This window comes from Arachis stenosperma, chromosome 6, assembly GCF_014773155.1.
Source record: "Arachis stenosperma cultivar V10309 chromosome 6, arast.V10309.gnm1.PFL2, whole genome shotgun sequence".
Classification (NCBI taxonomy): domain Eukaryota; kingdom Viridiplantae; phylum Streptophyta; class Magnoliopsida; order Fabales; family Fabaceae; genus Arachis; species Arachis stenosperma.
Window position 1 is genome coordinate 13867185 of NC_080382.1, and position 18719 is coordinate 13885903.

Here is an 18719-nt window from a genome sequence, read left to right on the forward strand (position 1 = left end):
GCAGTGAAGAGAGACTGAGTTGAGCTTGGCGATGGCGGGGTTTCTGCATTCAGCGATGTTTGGGAGTGGGGTTTCTGCCTTCGGCGATGTTCGGGGGTGGGGGGAACAGAAACAGCGCAGTGAAGAGAGACTGAGTTGAGCTCGACGATGGTGGGGGCTGGGAGGAAGGGAAACAGTGATGGTGGGAACTGGGAGGAAGGGAAACGACGCAGTGAAGCGAGACTGAGTTGAGCTCGGCGATGGTGGGGACTGGGAGGAAGGGAAACGACGCAGTGAAGCGAGACTGAGTTGAGCTCGGCGATGGTGGGGACTGGGAGGAAGGGAAACGATGCAGTGAAAAGAGACTGAGTTGAGCTCGGAATGAGGTAGAAAAAGAAGAAGCTCGAAATGACACAACAATAGGGAATGGGGATTTTGGTTAGCTAGGGTTCTTTTTTTTTTCTAAGTTACAAGGGAATAATGGGGATTTTGGGAGGGAGGGGAAATGACTGTGTTTGGGGAGGGATAATTAAAAAAATGAAAAAAGGAATTTAATTTAAAAATGAAAAAATCGTGACCATAGACCACCTTAGGCCACCCCTAATAACCGTGACCATAGATACTCTATGGTCACCCTTTTTTAAAAAACAGTTACCATAGGCTCTTTTAGGTCACCTTCCAAAACCGTGACCATAGATACCTTTAGGTCACTCTCTAAAACCGTTACCATAGACCCTTTTAGGTCACCCTTTCGAAAAACCGTGACCATAGACCTTTTTAGGCCACCCTCAAACCGTTACCATAGATCCCTTTAAGTCACCCCCCAAAACTGTGACTATAGACCCTTTTAAGTCACCCTTTTTTGGAAAACCATGACCATAGACCCTTTTTGGTCATTGTAAAAAACCGTGACCATAGACTCCTTTAGGTCACTCCCAAAACTGTGACCATAGTTCCTTTTAGGCCACCCGCCAAAACCGTGACCATAAACCCTTTTAAGTCACCCTTTTTTGAAAAAACGTGACCATAGACCCTTTTTGGTCACTGTAAAAAAATCGTGACCATAGGTATTCTATGGTCACCCTTTTTGTAAAAATCGTGACCATAGCTTTTTTTTACCGTGGAAAAAAAATCGTGGCCATGGACCCAAAATGTTGTAGTGCTAGTAATACTTCTCTCACTCCTGTGCTTCTATTTTACAGGTGATAGTTTTTTAAGGTTAGATATGAAAAAGCATCGTCAACTCATAGACACATTTGAAGGTAGAACCCAAAAAGAAGTTAAAGACCATGTAACAAGATGTTCAGTTGCAACTGAACCAGAAAAGGAGGAATTTCGGCGCTACTTTATAATGCTTGTGATGAAGGTCTTCCTATTTGCTACCAGTAATACGCACATTACTATATCATTCATCTCGAGCGTGATAGACATGCGTAATCCAATGCAATTTTTTAGCGTAAATACATCTATGATTATGTTAAGGAGGGCATAAGAAAATTTCAGAAAGATGGCATAAAGACTATTGATGAATGCATGTTTGTTGTCTTAGTAAGTTAAGCCACATCACTTGTTATATTTAGACTCACTTAAACATTAGTGCTGAATTGCTGATGTGTCTTTTGTGGCAGATACTTTACTTGCATACCAACAAACACGGTGACCTTAAGGACTATAATAGCAACCTTGAACCATGGATGAGGGAATGGACTGTTGCTACGTTTAGAGAAGTAGTAAAGGAAGAAGAAGTTCGGGAATCGGTATAGATGGATATGTAAATGTGTATTTTTTTACTCCTTTTCTTGAGAGTTAATATATAATGTTAACAGAGCCTAATTTAGAAGATTGATGAGTTAAAAAAATTCAAGAGGGAAAAGGTAACGTGGATGAACCACAAAAAGAACGCCTTATTAACGATGGGGTGCACAAGTTAGACCTCAGATTAAAGAACAAACAAAGAAAAAATTGTTGAGGAGTCAAACAAAGAAGAATTACTAACTAAAACTAACACAAGCGACAAAGAAGGGTGTCATAGAAAGAACCCATGCTCAACATCCTCGAAAAAAATGAATGTTGCCTCTTCTTGAGATGACTCGTTCAATGGTAACAAAGACAGTCAGAAACAAACAAGTTTGAATGATAATATAGTTTAGAATTAGATTTATTTGTATAATTTTTTATGTGTGTAAGTAATTACTTGTGTGCTGTTGTGTAATTTTGTGTTCAAATAAGTACATTTTTATTTTATTATATTGAGTAAAGAACTTTGTGTGTGTAGTCATGAGCTCCAAGAGGAGGTTGTTGCTAATTGTAGAGCACCTAATCCCATGAACAACGAAGAACACCATGTTATCAATGTATTGGATGAAAAGTAAGTACATATACTTCTTATTGCCGTTACAATTTAACTATACGATATGTACATTAGTATTGAACCTGTGATAATATAAAACTTTTTAGATTGACTGTTCATTCTTTATTTGTGAGGTGCAGGATATCAAAAGTGTTCAATGACAGCAAAGATCGTCAGGACAAACAAGTTTTAATGATGATATAGTTTAGAGTTAGATTTATTTGTATGATTTTGGATGTATGTAAGTAATTACTTGTGTGCTATTGTGTAATTTTAGATGTGTTTTAATAAGTACGTTTTTATTACATTATATTATATTGAGCTAAAGAACTTTGTGTGTGTAGTCATGAGCTCCAAGAGGAGGTTGTTGCTAATTGTGTAGTCCCATAAGTAACGAAGAACACCATATTGTCAATGTATTGGGTGAAAAATAAGTTCATATACTTATTATTGCTGTTACAATTTAATTATACGATATGTACACTAGTATGAACCTGTAATAATGTAGAACTTTTTAGATTGACTGTTCATTTTTTATTTGCGATGTGCAGGACGGATATCCAAGTGTTTAGATATAGTCGTGCATTCCAGATCCCACGAAAGTGTGAGGATTATGGATGGCGGCGAGGTTGATCATGGAATACCCCAAGATGATGCTAACGGTTGCAATAGGCTTTCCCTGAAAACCACATATGTCAATAACACTCCACCAAGGCCTGCTCGAGTGATCATCTGACTTGATTTTGATGAAGATGAGAAAGAAAAAGTGTACAAATGGGTAATGGATGACAACAATCCCTTGAATGAAATAATCTTATGGTACCACACACACTATATATTGGACCTAATACGAAGAGATCTGAAGACATTAAAAAAAGAGAATGGGTCGATGGGTCAGGTAATGTACCTAATAAAGAATAGTTATGGATTTAGGATTTTGAACCTTTTTTTAAATTTTTTTTATGCGCTTTATGCTTTTATGCACGTGCAGGTGATAGAATGCATGTGTGTCATCTTTAATGAGCTCCCAGCCAAGAGATTTCAAGAAGAATTCTACTATGTTAACCTAATGATACTGCTATGGCGAACACCTATCAATGTTACTTTTTACTTGTGTTTAGACCGATACACATAGTAATAAAATAATTCGGACTAAATATGTATAGGGACGGGTTATGACACCAATGAATATTGAAAAATTCAAAAAGACAAACACAGGTCGGAGTATGTAGGGTTAGCACAATACTGGAGAACAAGATTTATTTGTTCAACAAGGTAGAGGCAGCTAAGAGACATACTATATATCTCTATAAATATTACATCCAACGAGTATAAAATTTTGTGTGCATGCCTTTTATATCTTTGTACATGTATTTGACAAGGATTTTGCTAGGTACACAATGACTTTTGTGAACAATGGACTCTAAAATTGGCCCAATAAAGTAAAAATACACTACACCCCAAAATTACCTACCTAAATCTTAATATTAGGATAAGCATCTGTACACCTAGTAAATTGAACATTCAATATATCCATTGTTCATATTGTTTAATATTTTCATTGTCTACCTATACTTTTTCATTTAAAAATGTCGCCTAATCATGATGCAGTTCTTTGTATCATCAGCCTGAATAATCATTGATGGTTGTATGCTTTTTATCCAAAAAATGGTTTATTACTTACTCTTGACTACTTATTTAGACCTCTTTGAGTGATTATAGGATGGAAGTGGATGAACATGAGGTAAATAAGCAAAAACACGATTAACAAGATTTTAAAGCATGTCTAAATAAAACTAATAACCATTTGCTTTTCAATAATTATTTTGGTGTGTCCTTTTTTTCGGATTACAACATCCAGAAATAAGGACGTAGTATACTTTCATTGTGAGTCTTGTAGCTTCGTGGTACTCTTTCAACACATGCATTTTCTCGTAACAAGTACCTTCTCAGCAACTATGGTTTCAAGTACCCGAACTTTTTAATCATGTGCCACATGACAGCATGTTCTTTGTTTAGTTATGTTGTCATAGCGTGGATGAAGGTGGTTCCTTTGCAAACCATACGAATATAGGATTTAATTTTTTAAAATGTTTGCTTTGAGCCTTGTTTTATGTCTCTATTGGGTTTGGAAACATGTAGTTGAAGTATCTTTGTACGTTGTTTAACTAGGCAATTGGTGTCCCATTGTTTTTTTTTTTACTACCAATTTTACTTACTTAATGACATTTGAGAGGGAGTAGGAAAGTATGTGGAATAAAGTTATGGATTTGAAGTTAACAGAGTTTTAGTTCAATTGTATTGATCTCTTAATTTGTTAATTGGAACAGCGTCTGTACATGAAAAAGGGATATTTTAGAGATGGGCTTTATTGCCTTAATTAGTAGGGAAATTAGACCTTTTTTTATTACTTGGAATTCCACTAGGTTTTTTTACAAATGTGTACCTTTATAACATTTTTAAATTAATTGAAAATATTTTTATCTTTACAAAAATTTGGAACACTTTTTTAACCATGAAAAAAATTGATAATATTTTATCTGATTAAGTATTTGTTTGAGTGAAATTTATAAAATTTTAAAAAAAAAATTTTTAAAAAAATTTTTTATATAATAAATAAACAAAAAATACTTTTATTTGATTGTACTCAAACATAATTAATAAATAAAAATATCTTTTTATATGAAATATCTAAATATAAAATTATTTTATTTTTTTTAAAAGATTTCTTAAAAAAATATAATACAAAAAATTTTTTTTAAAAAACTTACCCAAAACAAATTCTAAATCTTTTTAAGAACATCTTATTCTATCTTTTAAAATTTGCTTTTTGAAGTGGACAGTTACTATAATTGTGTTATAGAATGATGTAATTAATATCATTAATAATTATAGAGTACTTCTTATGTAGTCTTATAAAAATTAGTATAATTAGTATAATGAACAAAATTTACTTGAGTTTAAAGTCAGTTTAAATAAATTTATAAATGTTTTTTTATTTTATAAAAAATTATAGCATTAATATTTGATATAATTTTTAAAATTAATTTGTAACCTTTTAAAAAATTATTTAAAATACTTAAAGAAGAGTTAAAAAAATTATTTCTTTTATAATATAAAAAGTTTTTTTATCATTTTTTTAAAATAAATATTTTTATAACTAAAAAATTAAATATAAAATAATTTATTTATAAACTATTTTAAAATTTTATTTCAAAAGAGTTTAATTAAATTTTTTTATCTAACCTGAATCTTAATTTTATAGGTTATTTCATTCTGTTTCAACTTTAGACATAATCTAATTTATTTAATTATTTAATAAAATTCTTTTTATTAGATTACACACTTTCAAAAAAATATTATATAATAATTAATAAAAGTTATTAAATTATATTTAAATTTATTAATCATCAAAACTTAAGATTAATTATAATAATTTATAATGTCATGTATTTTGTAACTTAAGATTAAGTATATCCTTATAAAATTATAATTCATACTTCTACTTCGGTTTCAACAAATACTCGTATTGGAGACAAAAAAAATTTGTTTATAGATTTATCACTATACTTGATAATAATTGTTTTTTTCAAGTATTGGAGATAATTTATTCACAACTAATTTTAATATTTAGATTAATCAAATAACGTCTGTAACGTTTCATATGTGATAGGTGTTTAAAAAAGAACTTGCTCAATTTCAATTGAACATGGGAACTGGAAAGTGAGTTAGGAATTTAACACCTACAAGCAGAAGTTGCACAACGTGGCAACATATCAACCACTCAAAATACTACATGCACTTCCAAGCTCCAAAGTCGCAATATCTGGCAAACATTATCCACGTAAAATCTCCTGCCTCAATTTCCCTATCCAACGGCCACAAACGCCCCAAAATCTCGTGTCATATCCACAATCACCAATAAAGCTGACATTCACACTAAAATAGACAAAATATCAAAACTTTAGAAAAACAACAATCACCCACACACTCACTAGCACCATGAACTCCATGGTTCTCAAATCTTTCCTCGGACTCCGCAAATCCTCACCGGAAACCTCCCATTTTGCCGTCCACCAAAAGCATGCCGCCATCAGCTTCCCCCAAAAGCTCAAGGTCATTGCCGGAAAAACCAGTCCCAAGCTCCAAGGCCGCAACCTGCGTGTCGCTATCGTTGGAGGAGGTCCAGCCGGGGGATCTGCCGCCGAGACCCTAGCAAAGGGAGGCATCGAGACGTTCCTAATCGAACGGAAAATGGATAACTGCAAGCCGTGTGGGGGCGCCATTCCACTGTGCATGGTGGGAGAGTTTGACCTGCCATTAGACATAATCGACCGACGCGTGACGAAGATGAAGATGATATCACCGTCAAACGTGGCGGTAGACATTGGAAGGACCTTGAAGCCGCACGAGTACATTGGAATGGTGAGGCGTGAGGTTTTGGACGCGTACCTTAGAGATAGAGCAAAAGAGAACGGTGCCACCATTATTAATGGGTTGTTCTTGAAAATGGATATGCCTAAAGATAAGAACTCACCTTACGTACTGCATTATTCTGGGTATGATGGCAAAACTGGTGGGGTTGGTGAGAAGAGAACGTTGGAAGTTGATGCTGTCATTGGTGCGGATGGGGCTAATTCTAGAGTTGCTAAGGCCATTGATGCTGGTGATTATGAATATGCCATTGCATTTCAGGTATTATCCTCTGTATCATCTTAAATTTTTTTTCCTTTTGAATTTCTCCATTTTAATTTTATTTGGTCTTGTAAATTTCTCTTTTGTAACTTTATAATGTTTGAATGCAGTGCTTAGGCAAAATGTACTTATTTGGTTGTCAATAAGTTGATAGAAAAAAATTGTTTTTTTTTTATTTTTTGTAGTATATTTAATAAATTTCTAATAATAAAAATAAAAGTACTTAAAAAACACACTTTTTATGAAGCTATAATTTATTTTTTTTAAAAGATTTAAAAAAAAGTTTACATAATAAATGAATAAAAAAATATTTTTATATTATTATACTTAAACATAATTAATAGATAAATTTTTTTTAAAAAATATCTAAATATAAAATTACTTTTATTTTTTAAGAGATCTTTAAAAAAATATATATTTTTCTTAGAAATTCAGGCGAACAACTCCTGACGCTTTCATTTTATTTCATGAATTTCGTCCATGTATGTTATTTATGAATTTGGTCTCATTCGGTTTGTTACCTAATTCAAAATGAGAATCTAAAAAATTGTTAGTGATTACACTTTATGTATTCCTTGTATACTCCTACTAAAAAATTAATTACAATCATAAATTAAATGGCTAATTTATGTTGCTAATAGAAAATGATCTAGGTAATACGATTTATTATAATCAATAAAAATGTGATTCGATAGTATACTCTATGGATTAAATACTTATATTTAATAGAAATTAAATCTCTGCATTACTTGGACTTAGAAGGGTTTAATTTGATCTAGTTCCAATGTGAATTGCTTTTGAGAATTATAAAATTCTGATATTTTGGTGGTTGGAATTGTTTTATTAGGAGAGGATAAAGATCCCGGACGATAAAATGGTGTATTATGAAAATCTTGCGGAGATGTACGTTGGAGATGATGTATCCCCAGATTTCTATGGTTGGGTGTTTCCGAAATGCGACCATGTTGCTGTCGGAACCGGCACAGTGACACACAAGGCAGACATCAAGAAATTCCAGCTGGCAACAAGGAAAAGAGCAGAGGATAAGATCAACAGAGGCAAGATCATCCGAGTGGAGGCGCATCCCATCCCCGAACACCCCCGACCCCGAAGATTATCAGGGAGGGTGGCCCTTGTTGGGGATGCAGCCGGGTATGTGACGAAATGCTCTGGCGAAGGGATCTATTTTGCGGCAAAGAGTGGGAGAATGTGCGCTGAGGCTATCGTGGAAGGATCGGAGAATGGGAAGAGGATGGTGAATGAAGGGGATTTGAGGAAGTATTTGGAGAAGTGGGACAAGACATATTGGCCGACGTACAAGGTGTTGGATGTGCTTCAGAAGGTGTTTTATAGGTCGAATCCGGCACGGGAGGCGTTCGTGGAGATGTGTGCTGATGAGTATGTTCAGAAGATGACATTTGATAGCTACTTGTATAAGACAGTGGTGCCTGGGAATCCATTGGAGGATCTCAAGTTGGCCATTAACACCATTGGGAGCTTGGTCAGAGCAAATGCTATCAGGAGGGAGATGGACAAACTCAATGTATGATCAGTGATCAATCACAATATACTCATGTTATCTATGCCCCTATATATCATTGTCGTCTTGATATATACAAGTGATTATACCTATAAGCAATAGCTTTAAAGTTTACCGCAATCCAATTATCGGCTCTTGGCCACGAGGTTTACCCCTTACAACAGTGGAATGGTAACTTATTTCTCTGAGATATTTAGTGATATTATCATTAAAACTTAAAAGTGATACTACCATTTCTTGAAGTTTAAGTAAGGATATTTTACATGATACTTTAATATTTTGCAAAAATGTAAACACTTAATTCATTTGAAAAAAATGACATTAAGTTGATGTAAAACTGTAGATGAGACTAATCATGAGTATCTATGCAATGCTCATGTATAAATGGAAAATTACAGGAGTTAATTATGTTATAAACCAACTCTTCTATACATGTGTTTGAATAAATAATTTCATAACAAATTTTATTATAAAGAAATTCAATGCTAAAATAAGACAAATTAGTTTACTTCAAAATAATAAAAAAATTTATTGCAGACTAAAGTGTCTAATAAAAAACAATCATACTATATGTACTCAGAAAAATTAACCATTAAATTACTTACATCTATAAAATACATATTAGAATATAAAATATATAATAAAAATAAACTAAACACTACATATATTTATACATACATATATATTAATTAATTTAATAATTAATTTTGATACATGTATAACATTTTTTATTCCAAATTTAAATACGTATTTGACAACTAATTTAAATATTTACTCTTTATAAGTAATTACTTGTTTCTTTTTCTAGTCTATACCCTTCCTTTGGTTAAAAGTATGACTAAAATAATAAATATAGTTTACCAAAAAAAATTATAGAATGATAACATAAAATAATAAATTTATGGATTTTTAAATTTGGGAGAATTTAGAATGACAGAATTTTCCAGTTTGATAATCTTACAAGAGTAAGTGAATAACACACTCCATGGATACGTGGTTTGTTGAGAATTCGAATCAAAGGGTCACGTCTCTGCATTCCTCCAATTCAATTCCTCATGACGGAATATCAATTAGCAACCACGTGACCAAATTCTTTGGACTTAATCAAACATTCACATTTGTGATCTTATACTTACAGCATTGCAACAAAATATAAAGTAGTTGCATTAGGTTTTACTTATAACATAGCATTCTCACCATATAATAAAACCAATCATAGAGGTGAGTATAACTTGTACACAAATTAAACATGAAGTTGAATAATCTGGCACTACTTGTTGTTCTAGCAGGGACCATTTTGGGAAATGAAATAATTAGAGGATGTGAAATGCAAGACTGTGCAGTTCATATTTGGTGACTCCCTCTCTGATGTTGGAAACAACAAAAGCCTTAATAGAAGCCTTGCTCAGGCAAGCCTCCCTTGGTATGGTATTGATTTTGGTAACGGATTACCAATGGACGATTTACTAATGGCTGGTTGCCGATATTATTGGTAATTATTTTTGATATTGATATTATTTCTTCCAAAAATTTATGTTGATAGGAGAAGGCACATAAATAATAATATTTTTAATAATTTTAATTTTTGTTTTGTTATTCAAAATAACTGTCACTTTAAAATTTTGATAATAAAATGATTAGAAAAATATTTGCTGACCGAATTATATACTTTTAGGTGACAATACTGGCCTCCCTAGGCATCCTGCATTCCTAGACCCATCTTCAACCCCGGAAATTATTCTAGAAAATGGAGCGAATATGCTTCTGGTGGTGGTAGCATTTTGAATGAAACTGGGCAGTATTTTGTGAGTTCCAATGTTAAGTTGCATTCTTATTGCTATAGTGTATGTTATATATGTTAGCCATTTAGAATGCACATTTATAAGATAATTGTGCATGTTTGTAGATCCAGAGGTTTTCTCTGTACAAACAAATTGAGCTGTTTACAGGAAGCTCGATATGTTGTTGCATTAGGGAGCAACGATTTTATCAACAATTACTTGATGCCTGTTTACAGTGATTCATGGACTTACAATGATGACACATTCATGGACTACTTGATAGGAACACTTAGAGACCAACTCAGGGTTTATTTTATTAATTAATTTAGTTTAATTATTACTCTAACACAGAAAACAATTTCTTTTTTCCGAAATTCTGTCAGCTAATGACAAAATTCTCGTGAAAAAAAAAAATCATGCGTACTATTTTATGAGGTACAAATAAATATAAAGACTGTAGTTAATATATGTCTTAACGATACATGATAAGATTATGTGCTATTTCTCCATCGGCGATCCACACCTCCTCTATTTATGCGCGCCTCCTTCGTCTCGGGTCTTCTTCCTCTGCCACACTCCTTCACAGTCTCTGGTAAATCTGCTTGCACAACTATATATGATTGAAATTTTTTTGTAATTTGAATGTAATTTGGATGTGCTAAATCCTAATTTTATATGTGTTTATGTTATCTAATTAATTGTAGATGTGTTTGTGTATCTATATAATTACGTACAAAGTTTGTGAGATCAAACAGTGAGTTTGAGTATTTGTTTCAAATGTATTATGCTTGTTATTTTAGATGTGTCATTAAATATCTAATTTTTACTATTTTGTTAATTTTCGATTTAAAATGTTAGTGTAGTTTTAGATGTCTAATGATCTAATTGTAAATATATTCATGTTAATATTAGACGTGTTTAAGTTTTTGATGTGTCATTTTTAATTATGTGAGTTTTAATTATTTGCAGAGAAATATTTATATAATTAATTTCGTTAGGAAATCAAGAGGGTATAGCCAACAATAAGCCAACAAGCATATTTAAACTACATTCTATACTAATTAATTGTTATTAATTATTAATTATTAATTATTTAAATTTTTTTTTAAAATATAAAATTAATGATTATTAATTACTTTTTTTACTCTAATTCATCTTTTACCATTTATTACGCAAAGCCTAATTTCTCTTTTAAGAAAAAAAGGTCCAAACTCCAAAAAAAATTACTAAAACATAAGATAAAGAATCATTCAAATTCTAAAAAAAAAAAATATACAAAGCATAGAAAAAAGAATCATCCAAATCTTACGAAAAAAACATACAAAACATAGGAAAAAGAATCATCCAAAACTAATAAAAAGAATCATCCAAAATTTAGGAAAAAGAAACATAAAAAACTAGTTAAAAGAATCATTCAAACCAAATAGGAAAGGAGAAGAAGAAGAGTCGTAGGGTGACCGGCGACGACATCTTGAACAGTGTTGCATGGATGGTGGGAGACTCTTGGTGGCGCATTGCGAGGAGGAAGCAACGGAGGCCGCTCATCGCAAGTGGAGGAGTCGCTATAGATCGGAGTAGTTGATCGCGCGTCGCGAATAGGGGACTAGCGGTGGCTGCGTCGCAACGGATGGGGGCTGCGGCAGTGCAGATGCGTCGGGTCGGTGGACGACAGCGTCGACCAGAGAAAGACAGCGATGGGATGCGGCTGCGCAGCATGACGAAAGATGCGACGGTGGTCGATGGACGGGGGAGTAAAAAATATGTGGAGATAATGGGCTTGTGGAGGGAGATTTTTTACTGTTTCTAAATAAATGGAAAGAAATTAAGTTTTTTATGAATTGCTTTTATTGTGTATTATAAATGTGATTAGGATAAATGTAGAAAGAATTTTTTTAAATTTTAAATTTTTATTTTTAAATTTTTATTTATTTATAAAATTTAAATTATAATAGAATTGACCTATGTTGGCTTATAGAGGAGTTATTTTCTTATATTTTTTCTTATACAATTAAAAGATGCTTGAAGTTTGGATAATTTACCTCAAAACAAAAAAATTCAAAGGAACACTAAAGTGATGCACAGAGAAGTTGAAAGAGAAAGAGATTGAGAATTGAGAGACACGGTGTGGTGTGAGATTATTAAAGGAGAGAGAAAATAAAAAATAAATAATTTTTTTAATTTTTTAAATAATTTAAACTATAAAATAGATATTTAAATTAATTAAATAATAATAAATTTTAAAAATTAGGAGATATAATTAATTAAAAATTAAAATAATATAATATTAAATTTTAAAATTGAGTAAAAGATAATATTTAAAAGATGAGTAGCATTTTTATGACTTAATTTAAGATTTTAATATTTTTTTTCTAAAAATAAAAATATATTTCATATAAAATTTGGTAAATGAAATACAGAGTCCATGTCAGGACAAAAATAATGAATGATGGAGATCTCTCAAATAAATCACACTTAAAAAGAAATATAACAGTGAAAAATAAAAAAAAATGTAAAAAGTGAAAGTAGATTTTTTTTCCAGAGAATAAGATTTGTGAACTAACTTAATGAGAAGCTACATGGAGGCGTTGAATCTCTCAAAGGAGTTTATTAGAAGCATCGAGAATAGAAGTTGGGACAGTATTGGTTCTTTCAAAAACAAAAAAATTCCTAACTTTCCAACAGTTCCAACATAGAACAGCAAGCAGTTGTTAGTTCCGATTATCACTACCCATTGAATGAATCTGCTCCGTCGTGGTGTTCCACCAAGACCAAAATTCAGTAATTGGATGGGTGGGGAGACATATACTCAGAGAACTATTGGACCAAGCATCTCTTATAGCTGGACATTGCATAAGACAGTGAGGGATTGTTTCATCCTCTTCTTGGCAACGCGAACACAGTGCCGGTGTTGCAGAAAATCTCCGGTGAATCTGGGCTAGAACCAGAAGCCAACCATGAAGGCACTTCTAAATAAATAGTTTGATTTTGTGAGAGAGCTTCATCTTCCAAAGGTTGATCCAGGGGATTTTTTGCTGCATAGACAGAATTCAAGCGGAGGGTGTAAGAATAGGTACGTCACTCTATAGCCTAATATGGTATCATACTTCTTTTGTTTGTTCAGTTCCCATCGGAGTGTGTCATCTCCACCTTCAATTTTCAAAAATAGAATTCTAGTTGAAATATCACTTTGAAAGATCTCTGTAATTAACAGCTGATTCCAAATTCTTTCTTCAATAATCAGGTCTTTTATTCTGGAAGCAACAATGGCCGAGTGTTGAATATTTATTGGCGCAGCGAATGGATTTGGGAGAAGCAATCATGGGTCATCAAACGTACGAATGTTTATACCGTTACCTATTCTCCAGGTAAGTCCCTTCTCCACCACATTTCTACCTTGCAAAACACTTCTCCATCCCTAAGAAGGGAGTGGTCCAAGTTTTGCATTTAGAATATTTTTATTTCTGAAATATTTACTTCTGTAAATTCTGGCCAATAGAGAATTAGAACATGTTGCTATTCTCCAATACTGTTTGCCTAACAGAGCAAGGTTTTGAGCCTTAAGGTCTTTAAAACCAAGATCTCCTTCCTTTTTGGGCGGGTCATAGTGTCCCATCTAATCCAGACCAGTCGTCTTTCATTTTTTTTTTTACCCCACCAGAACTAAGTCAGTAAAGAGTGAATATAGGAAATTAAACTGTCTGGTAATCTGAAGCAGGAGAGAGTGTAAATGGGGATGACCTTTTCAATTGCCTTTAATAAAACTAATCTTTCCCCTGCAGACAATAGGTTATGCTTTTAACCTTGAATTCTTTTATGTACCTTCCTTAACCATGTTAAAAGTGGCTCTCTTTGATCTATTAACAACAGATGGCAGCCCAAGATATTTATCTTGAGCTCCTATGTGTGAAATGTTTAAGGAGATAGCCAAACGAGCACGAGAGTCAAGAGGAGTGTTATGACTGAAAAAAAACTGCAGACTTGCCAAGATTAACTTTCTGACCGCTAAAGCATTTATACGTAGTTAATAAATCAAGGATATTTCCACAAACAGTTGAATTAGCCTTACAAAAAAGAATAGAGTCATCTGCAAATAGAAGATGATTGACCTTAGGACAACGCCTGTTAATCTGAATGCCCTCAATGAGACTGTTTTGTTCTACTTTGTGCAGTAAAAAAGAGAGACCTTCTGCACAAAATAAGAAAAGATAGGGAGAAAGAGGATCTCCTTGGCGGAGACGTCTTTGTGGTTTGAAAAAATCATAGGGTTGTCATTCCACAATCACAAAATAAGAAACAGTCATCACTAGTTCACGAATCCAAATAATCCAAAGGGATCAAATCCTATTTTCTCCAACATAAACCACAAAAAGTTTCACTCTACTCTGTTGTAAGCCTTACTCGTATCCAATTTGAGGGCCATCTCATGTTCCAGACTTTGTTTTTTGTTCTTGAGGTAATGCATACATTTATGGGCAATTAAGATATTATCAGAGATCAGTCAACCTTTAATAAAAGTACTCTAAGAAGGACTGATAAGTTTATGCATTATTCCTTGAAGTCTGTGAACTATAACTTTAGAAATAATTTTATAAACAACAAAAGAAAGGCTAATTGGTCTCACTTGGAACATATCTTTAGCATTTGGAACTTTTGGGATCAGACAAATTTGTGTGTGGTTGAAACTTTTTAATATGCGATCTCCCGTAAAGAACTCGTTAACTGCCCGAAACACATCACCACTAACGATGTCCCGGTAATGTTAAAAGAATTTAGCTGTTATCCCATCATCTCCTGGGGCACTCTAAGAGTAAACACTAAAAGTAGCCCGTTTGACTTCGTCTATAGTAATCAAACGTCTAAGCCTTCGGTTCAAGAAAGTTGTAACCTTAGGCTCAAAGTCAATGAATAGCGGGTTTGGATCATTGTGACAAGAGGAGGAAAAAATATCTCTAAAATAAGATTCTGCCACTGCCGTTGTATCAGCATTTGAAGAAAGTAATTCGTCATAGTTTTCGGTCAAGTGCCAGATTTTATTCCCACGAATGTGCTTACAAAATTTCTGGTGAAAGTAACTAGTATTTTGATCTCCCGCCTAAAGCCATTTGACCCTAGACTTCTCATTCCAATATAATTCTTTATTATGGAGAACCTTTTCTAGTTTGCTTTCTAAATCTGAGATGATATTACCTCCATGGATCTCTGCTGCCCGAAACTCCTCTAATTGAGATTGAAGAGAATTGATTTTCTCTTTAGAGTTCGTTCTATTAGACTGCTGCCATAAGATAAGATTGTGTCAACACTTCTTCAATTTTTGAAATAAAATAATCATGGGGCTGCCTTCTATTCTCTCCTTCCATAACTCATTCACAATTTGTCTTACCTCATCACTAGAACACCATCATTCTTAAAATTTGAATCTCCGTTTAGTTCTCTCTGTTCTCAATCAGTGAGAAGAGTAGCATGATCAGAACCTGATTCAGAAAGCCAAGGAACAATAGTATTAGGAAATAGTTGATTCCACTCAGAACCAACCATCACACGGTCAAGTAATTTCTGAATTAAATCTGGACCAGACCTCCGATTTGACCATGTAAATGGTCTGCCTACCATTCCAATATCCATTAGAGAGCTATCATCAATAAACAAATTAAAGGTTTCGATAGAAGCTGATGACTTCACTCCCCCGCCCACCTTTTTGTTCTGGTTAGAAATAGCATTAAAATCACCCATAATTATCACTCGTCCTTGAAATGCTTGAATAATAGGTTAAATAGTCTCATACTGTACCGCCTACCTTGATCATGAGAGGTCAAATGAACTCCAATAATACCCCAAGAAACATTTGTGCCAACTTTCACCATTGAGGCCACAATGTAAAAGTTGTCATAACTAATAATCTGAACATTGCATCTCTCTTTTCATGCCAAAACAAGGCCACCGGCAACTCCCGATGAATCCACAATGAACCAATCTTTGAAACAGCAAGATTTAAGCTTTGCTTCTACTTGTCGAGGTTGGTTTTTAGTTTTACAGAGAAAAAACAATCTCGAGAGAGTGAAATTTACAAATCACTTTTAAATTGTTGTCTGGAGTCTCTCCAAACTCCGACAATTCCAAATTGGTAGCTTCACTCCATTTTAAGACTCCAATTGTTTGCTTTTTTATTTATTCGAAGTGAAATTATTATACACTATATAGTTTTTATGTTGATTTGTCTCATTCACAAGAGCTTATTTTTCTGGATGAATCATTCGCAAGAACTTGTGAGCCTCCTTTTTTTGGTAAAAATTTGCGAGGCTTTTTTTTATTGTTTATGATATTTTTTAATTTGGCAGTCCAAAAATTAATTCGTCCTAAATCAAAACTTTATTTAAAGGTTTATCATTGATCAATAAATTACTGTATAGCATATACACAAAATAAAATTTAAATTTTTAACATTTATTTAAATAGACTAATAAATTAATTACTAAACCAACCCAATTTAATTACTTGTGAGTCTCTTTACTGTGAAGGCATTAAACATTGCCCATTTACGATTACTTTAAGCCCATTGTAAGCAAAGGGATTGCTTTAGAAAAAAAAAATGGAAATTCACGTCCAAATAAATAAATAAATAAATGGTGAATAATGAGATTTTACAAAAATAAAAGACAATGTTATATTAGTTATACCAATTTTGGACGTCTTTTATTTTTAATATTAAAAATAAAAAATACTAAATAAACAATTTATTTTTATAATTAAATTTAATTAAATTTTTTCTTTCTTATGTCTCTCTTTTTTTTTATTTTTCAACTAAAATTTTTTATTATTAATTTTTAAATTATTAGATCAATTTAATTGAATTTAGTTATTAAAATAATTTAATCATATAAGTATCACTGTAAAAATAATTGCTCAAAAGTAATAAAAAATAAAAAATATCTTTTATACCATAAAAGGATGTGCAAAAGAAATATATAAAAAATTGTTCTAAATATAATTTATTTTCACAAAATGCATATATATATATATATATATATATATATATATATATATTTGAAATAATAAAAGCTCCTTTTGGAGGAAACTCAGATCTGACTAAGTTCCCATCTTTGACTTTTCAAGTTGAAATAACATTTGCTGAAAATGAAGTTTGTTTAGTTTTAAAAAGATACTCAATGTTATTTTTTATGGAATAAGCATGAAACCATTCAAAAAAATGAATATGCATTCTAACATCATTTAAAAATTTGTAATATTTTTCTTTGAATGATGAGATTTGAGAAGCTGAATAAATACGTAATACCATTCTCTTTGGAGGTCATACTCTTCAGAGTTAAGGTTTTTACGTAAGGCTTCTCTGTTTATAACAAATTCTGTGTTATTCATTTACCATTCAAAGAAGAATATGTTGGAGATTGATGAGATTGATGAGAAGATTCAACTTCAAATTCTACATCATCATCATCTTCTTGGTAAACTCCTTGAGAAATATTTGAATTATTTTGTAATCCGGAAATATGTATTTCAGAATTGGCCGGTTTCGACATTTTTGAAAACTGAGATTGGGAAGTTACTGAAAAAGATCTTCTTGCTGAAGCAAAATCATTAGATGTTCCTGCTTCAGATCTAGAGAAAATTGCAAATGGTTTTTTGAGTTGCCATTTGTGAGATAAGTTTGGTAAGGTCTATTTCATCTTCATTTGAGCTGTCACATATGTCAGCCCAGGATTTTTTATGGAGCTTTGCAAGGCCTGCATCTTGTAAGGCCAACAAGGTTTGGATTGGGAAGGCATAATCTGCCTTTGTTTGTTTGGCTGTTTGACTACTTGGAGGTTGAGTAGATGACTCAACTTTATTTTTTGTGATCTGAGTAGATGACCTAGTCGGCTTTTGGGTTATAGGGGAAGGTTGTTGGGTAGATGACCCAGTTGGGGTACTTGACCCAGATTTCTTAGACAGCCCAGGAAGGGCTAGACGAATACCTCTGCCTCTTACCGAGGCTAATGTTGCCTTTTTAGGCATCTTTCCCTTGATTATCTCCCTGCAAATGTTTTGGAATGGCTCGGTCAATTGACCATGACTGAGGGAGGTCAATTTCATCCCATCTTATGAGCCTTGGGATCATGACGTTGGCCTTTGTCATGTCTGTGACAAACAAAGTGGTTTCACGATCTTGGGACTTAAGAAGGACTCTAGAGTTACAAGTGTTCATGACCTTGTATTGAATCCTATAGATTAAAGCAGCTGGAATGGAACCTTCTTTCATGTTGAGACCATGAATTCGGATGTTTAGGAAAAGAGAGTCAAGAATGTTAAGATCTAACAGGTTGACCGTTTTGTTTGGGAAACAGTTGAAGTAAACTGGATCGTGTCCAAGACTTATTTC

The 18719-nt window shown here is 32.9% G+C and overlaps 1 protein-coding gene across 1 annotated transcript; it reads left to right on the forward strand.

Moving 5' to 3' along the window:
* The first annotated feature begins 6284 nt into the window (after nt 1-6284).
* Nucleotides 6285-8995, forward strand: LOC130935914 (geranylgeranyl diphosphate reductase, chloroplastic-like). The gene is made up of 2 exons (XM_057865841.1): nt 6285-7024; nt 7872-8995. The coding sequence occupies exons 1-2, from the start codon at nt 6332-6334 to the stop codon at nt 8571-8573; spliced, it is 1395 nt and encodes a 464-aa protein (XP_057721824.1). The 5' UTR covers nt 6285-6331; the 3' UTR covers nt 8574-8995.
* The last annotated feature ends 9724 nt before the right edge of the window (nt 8996-18719 follow it).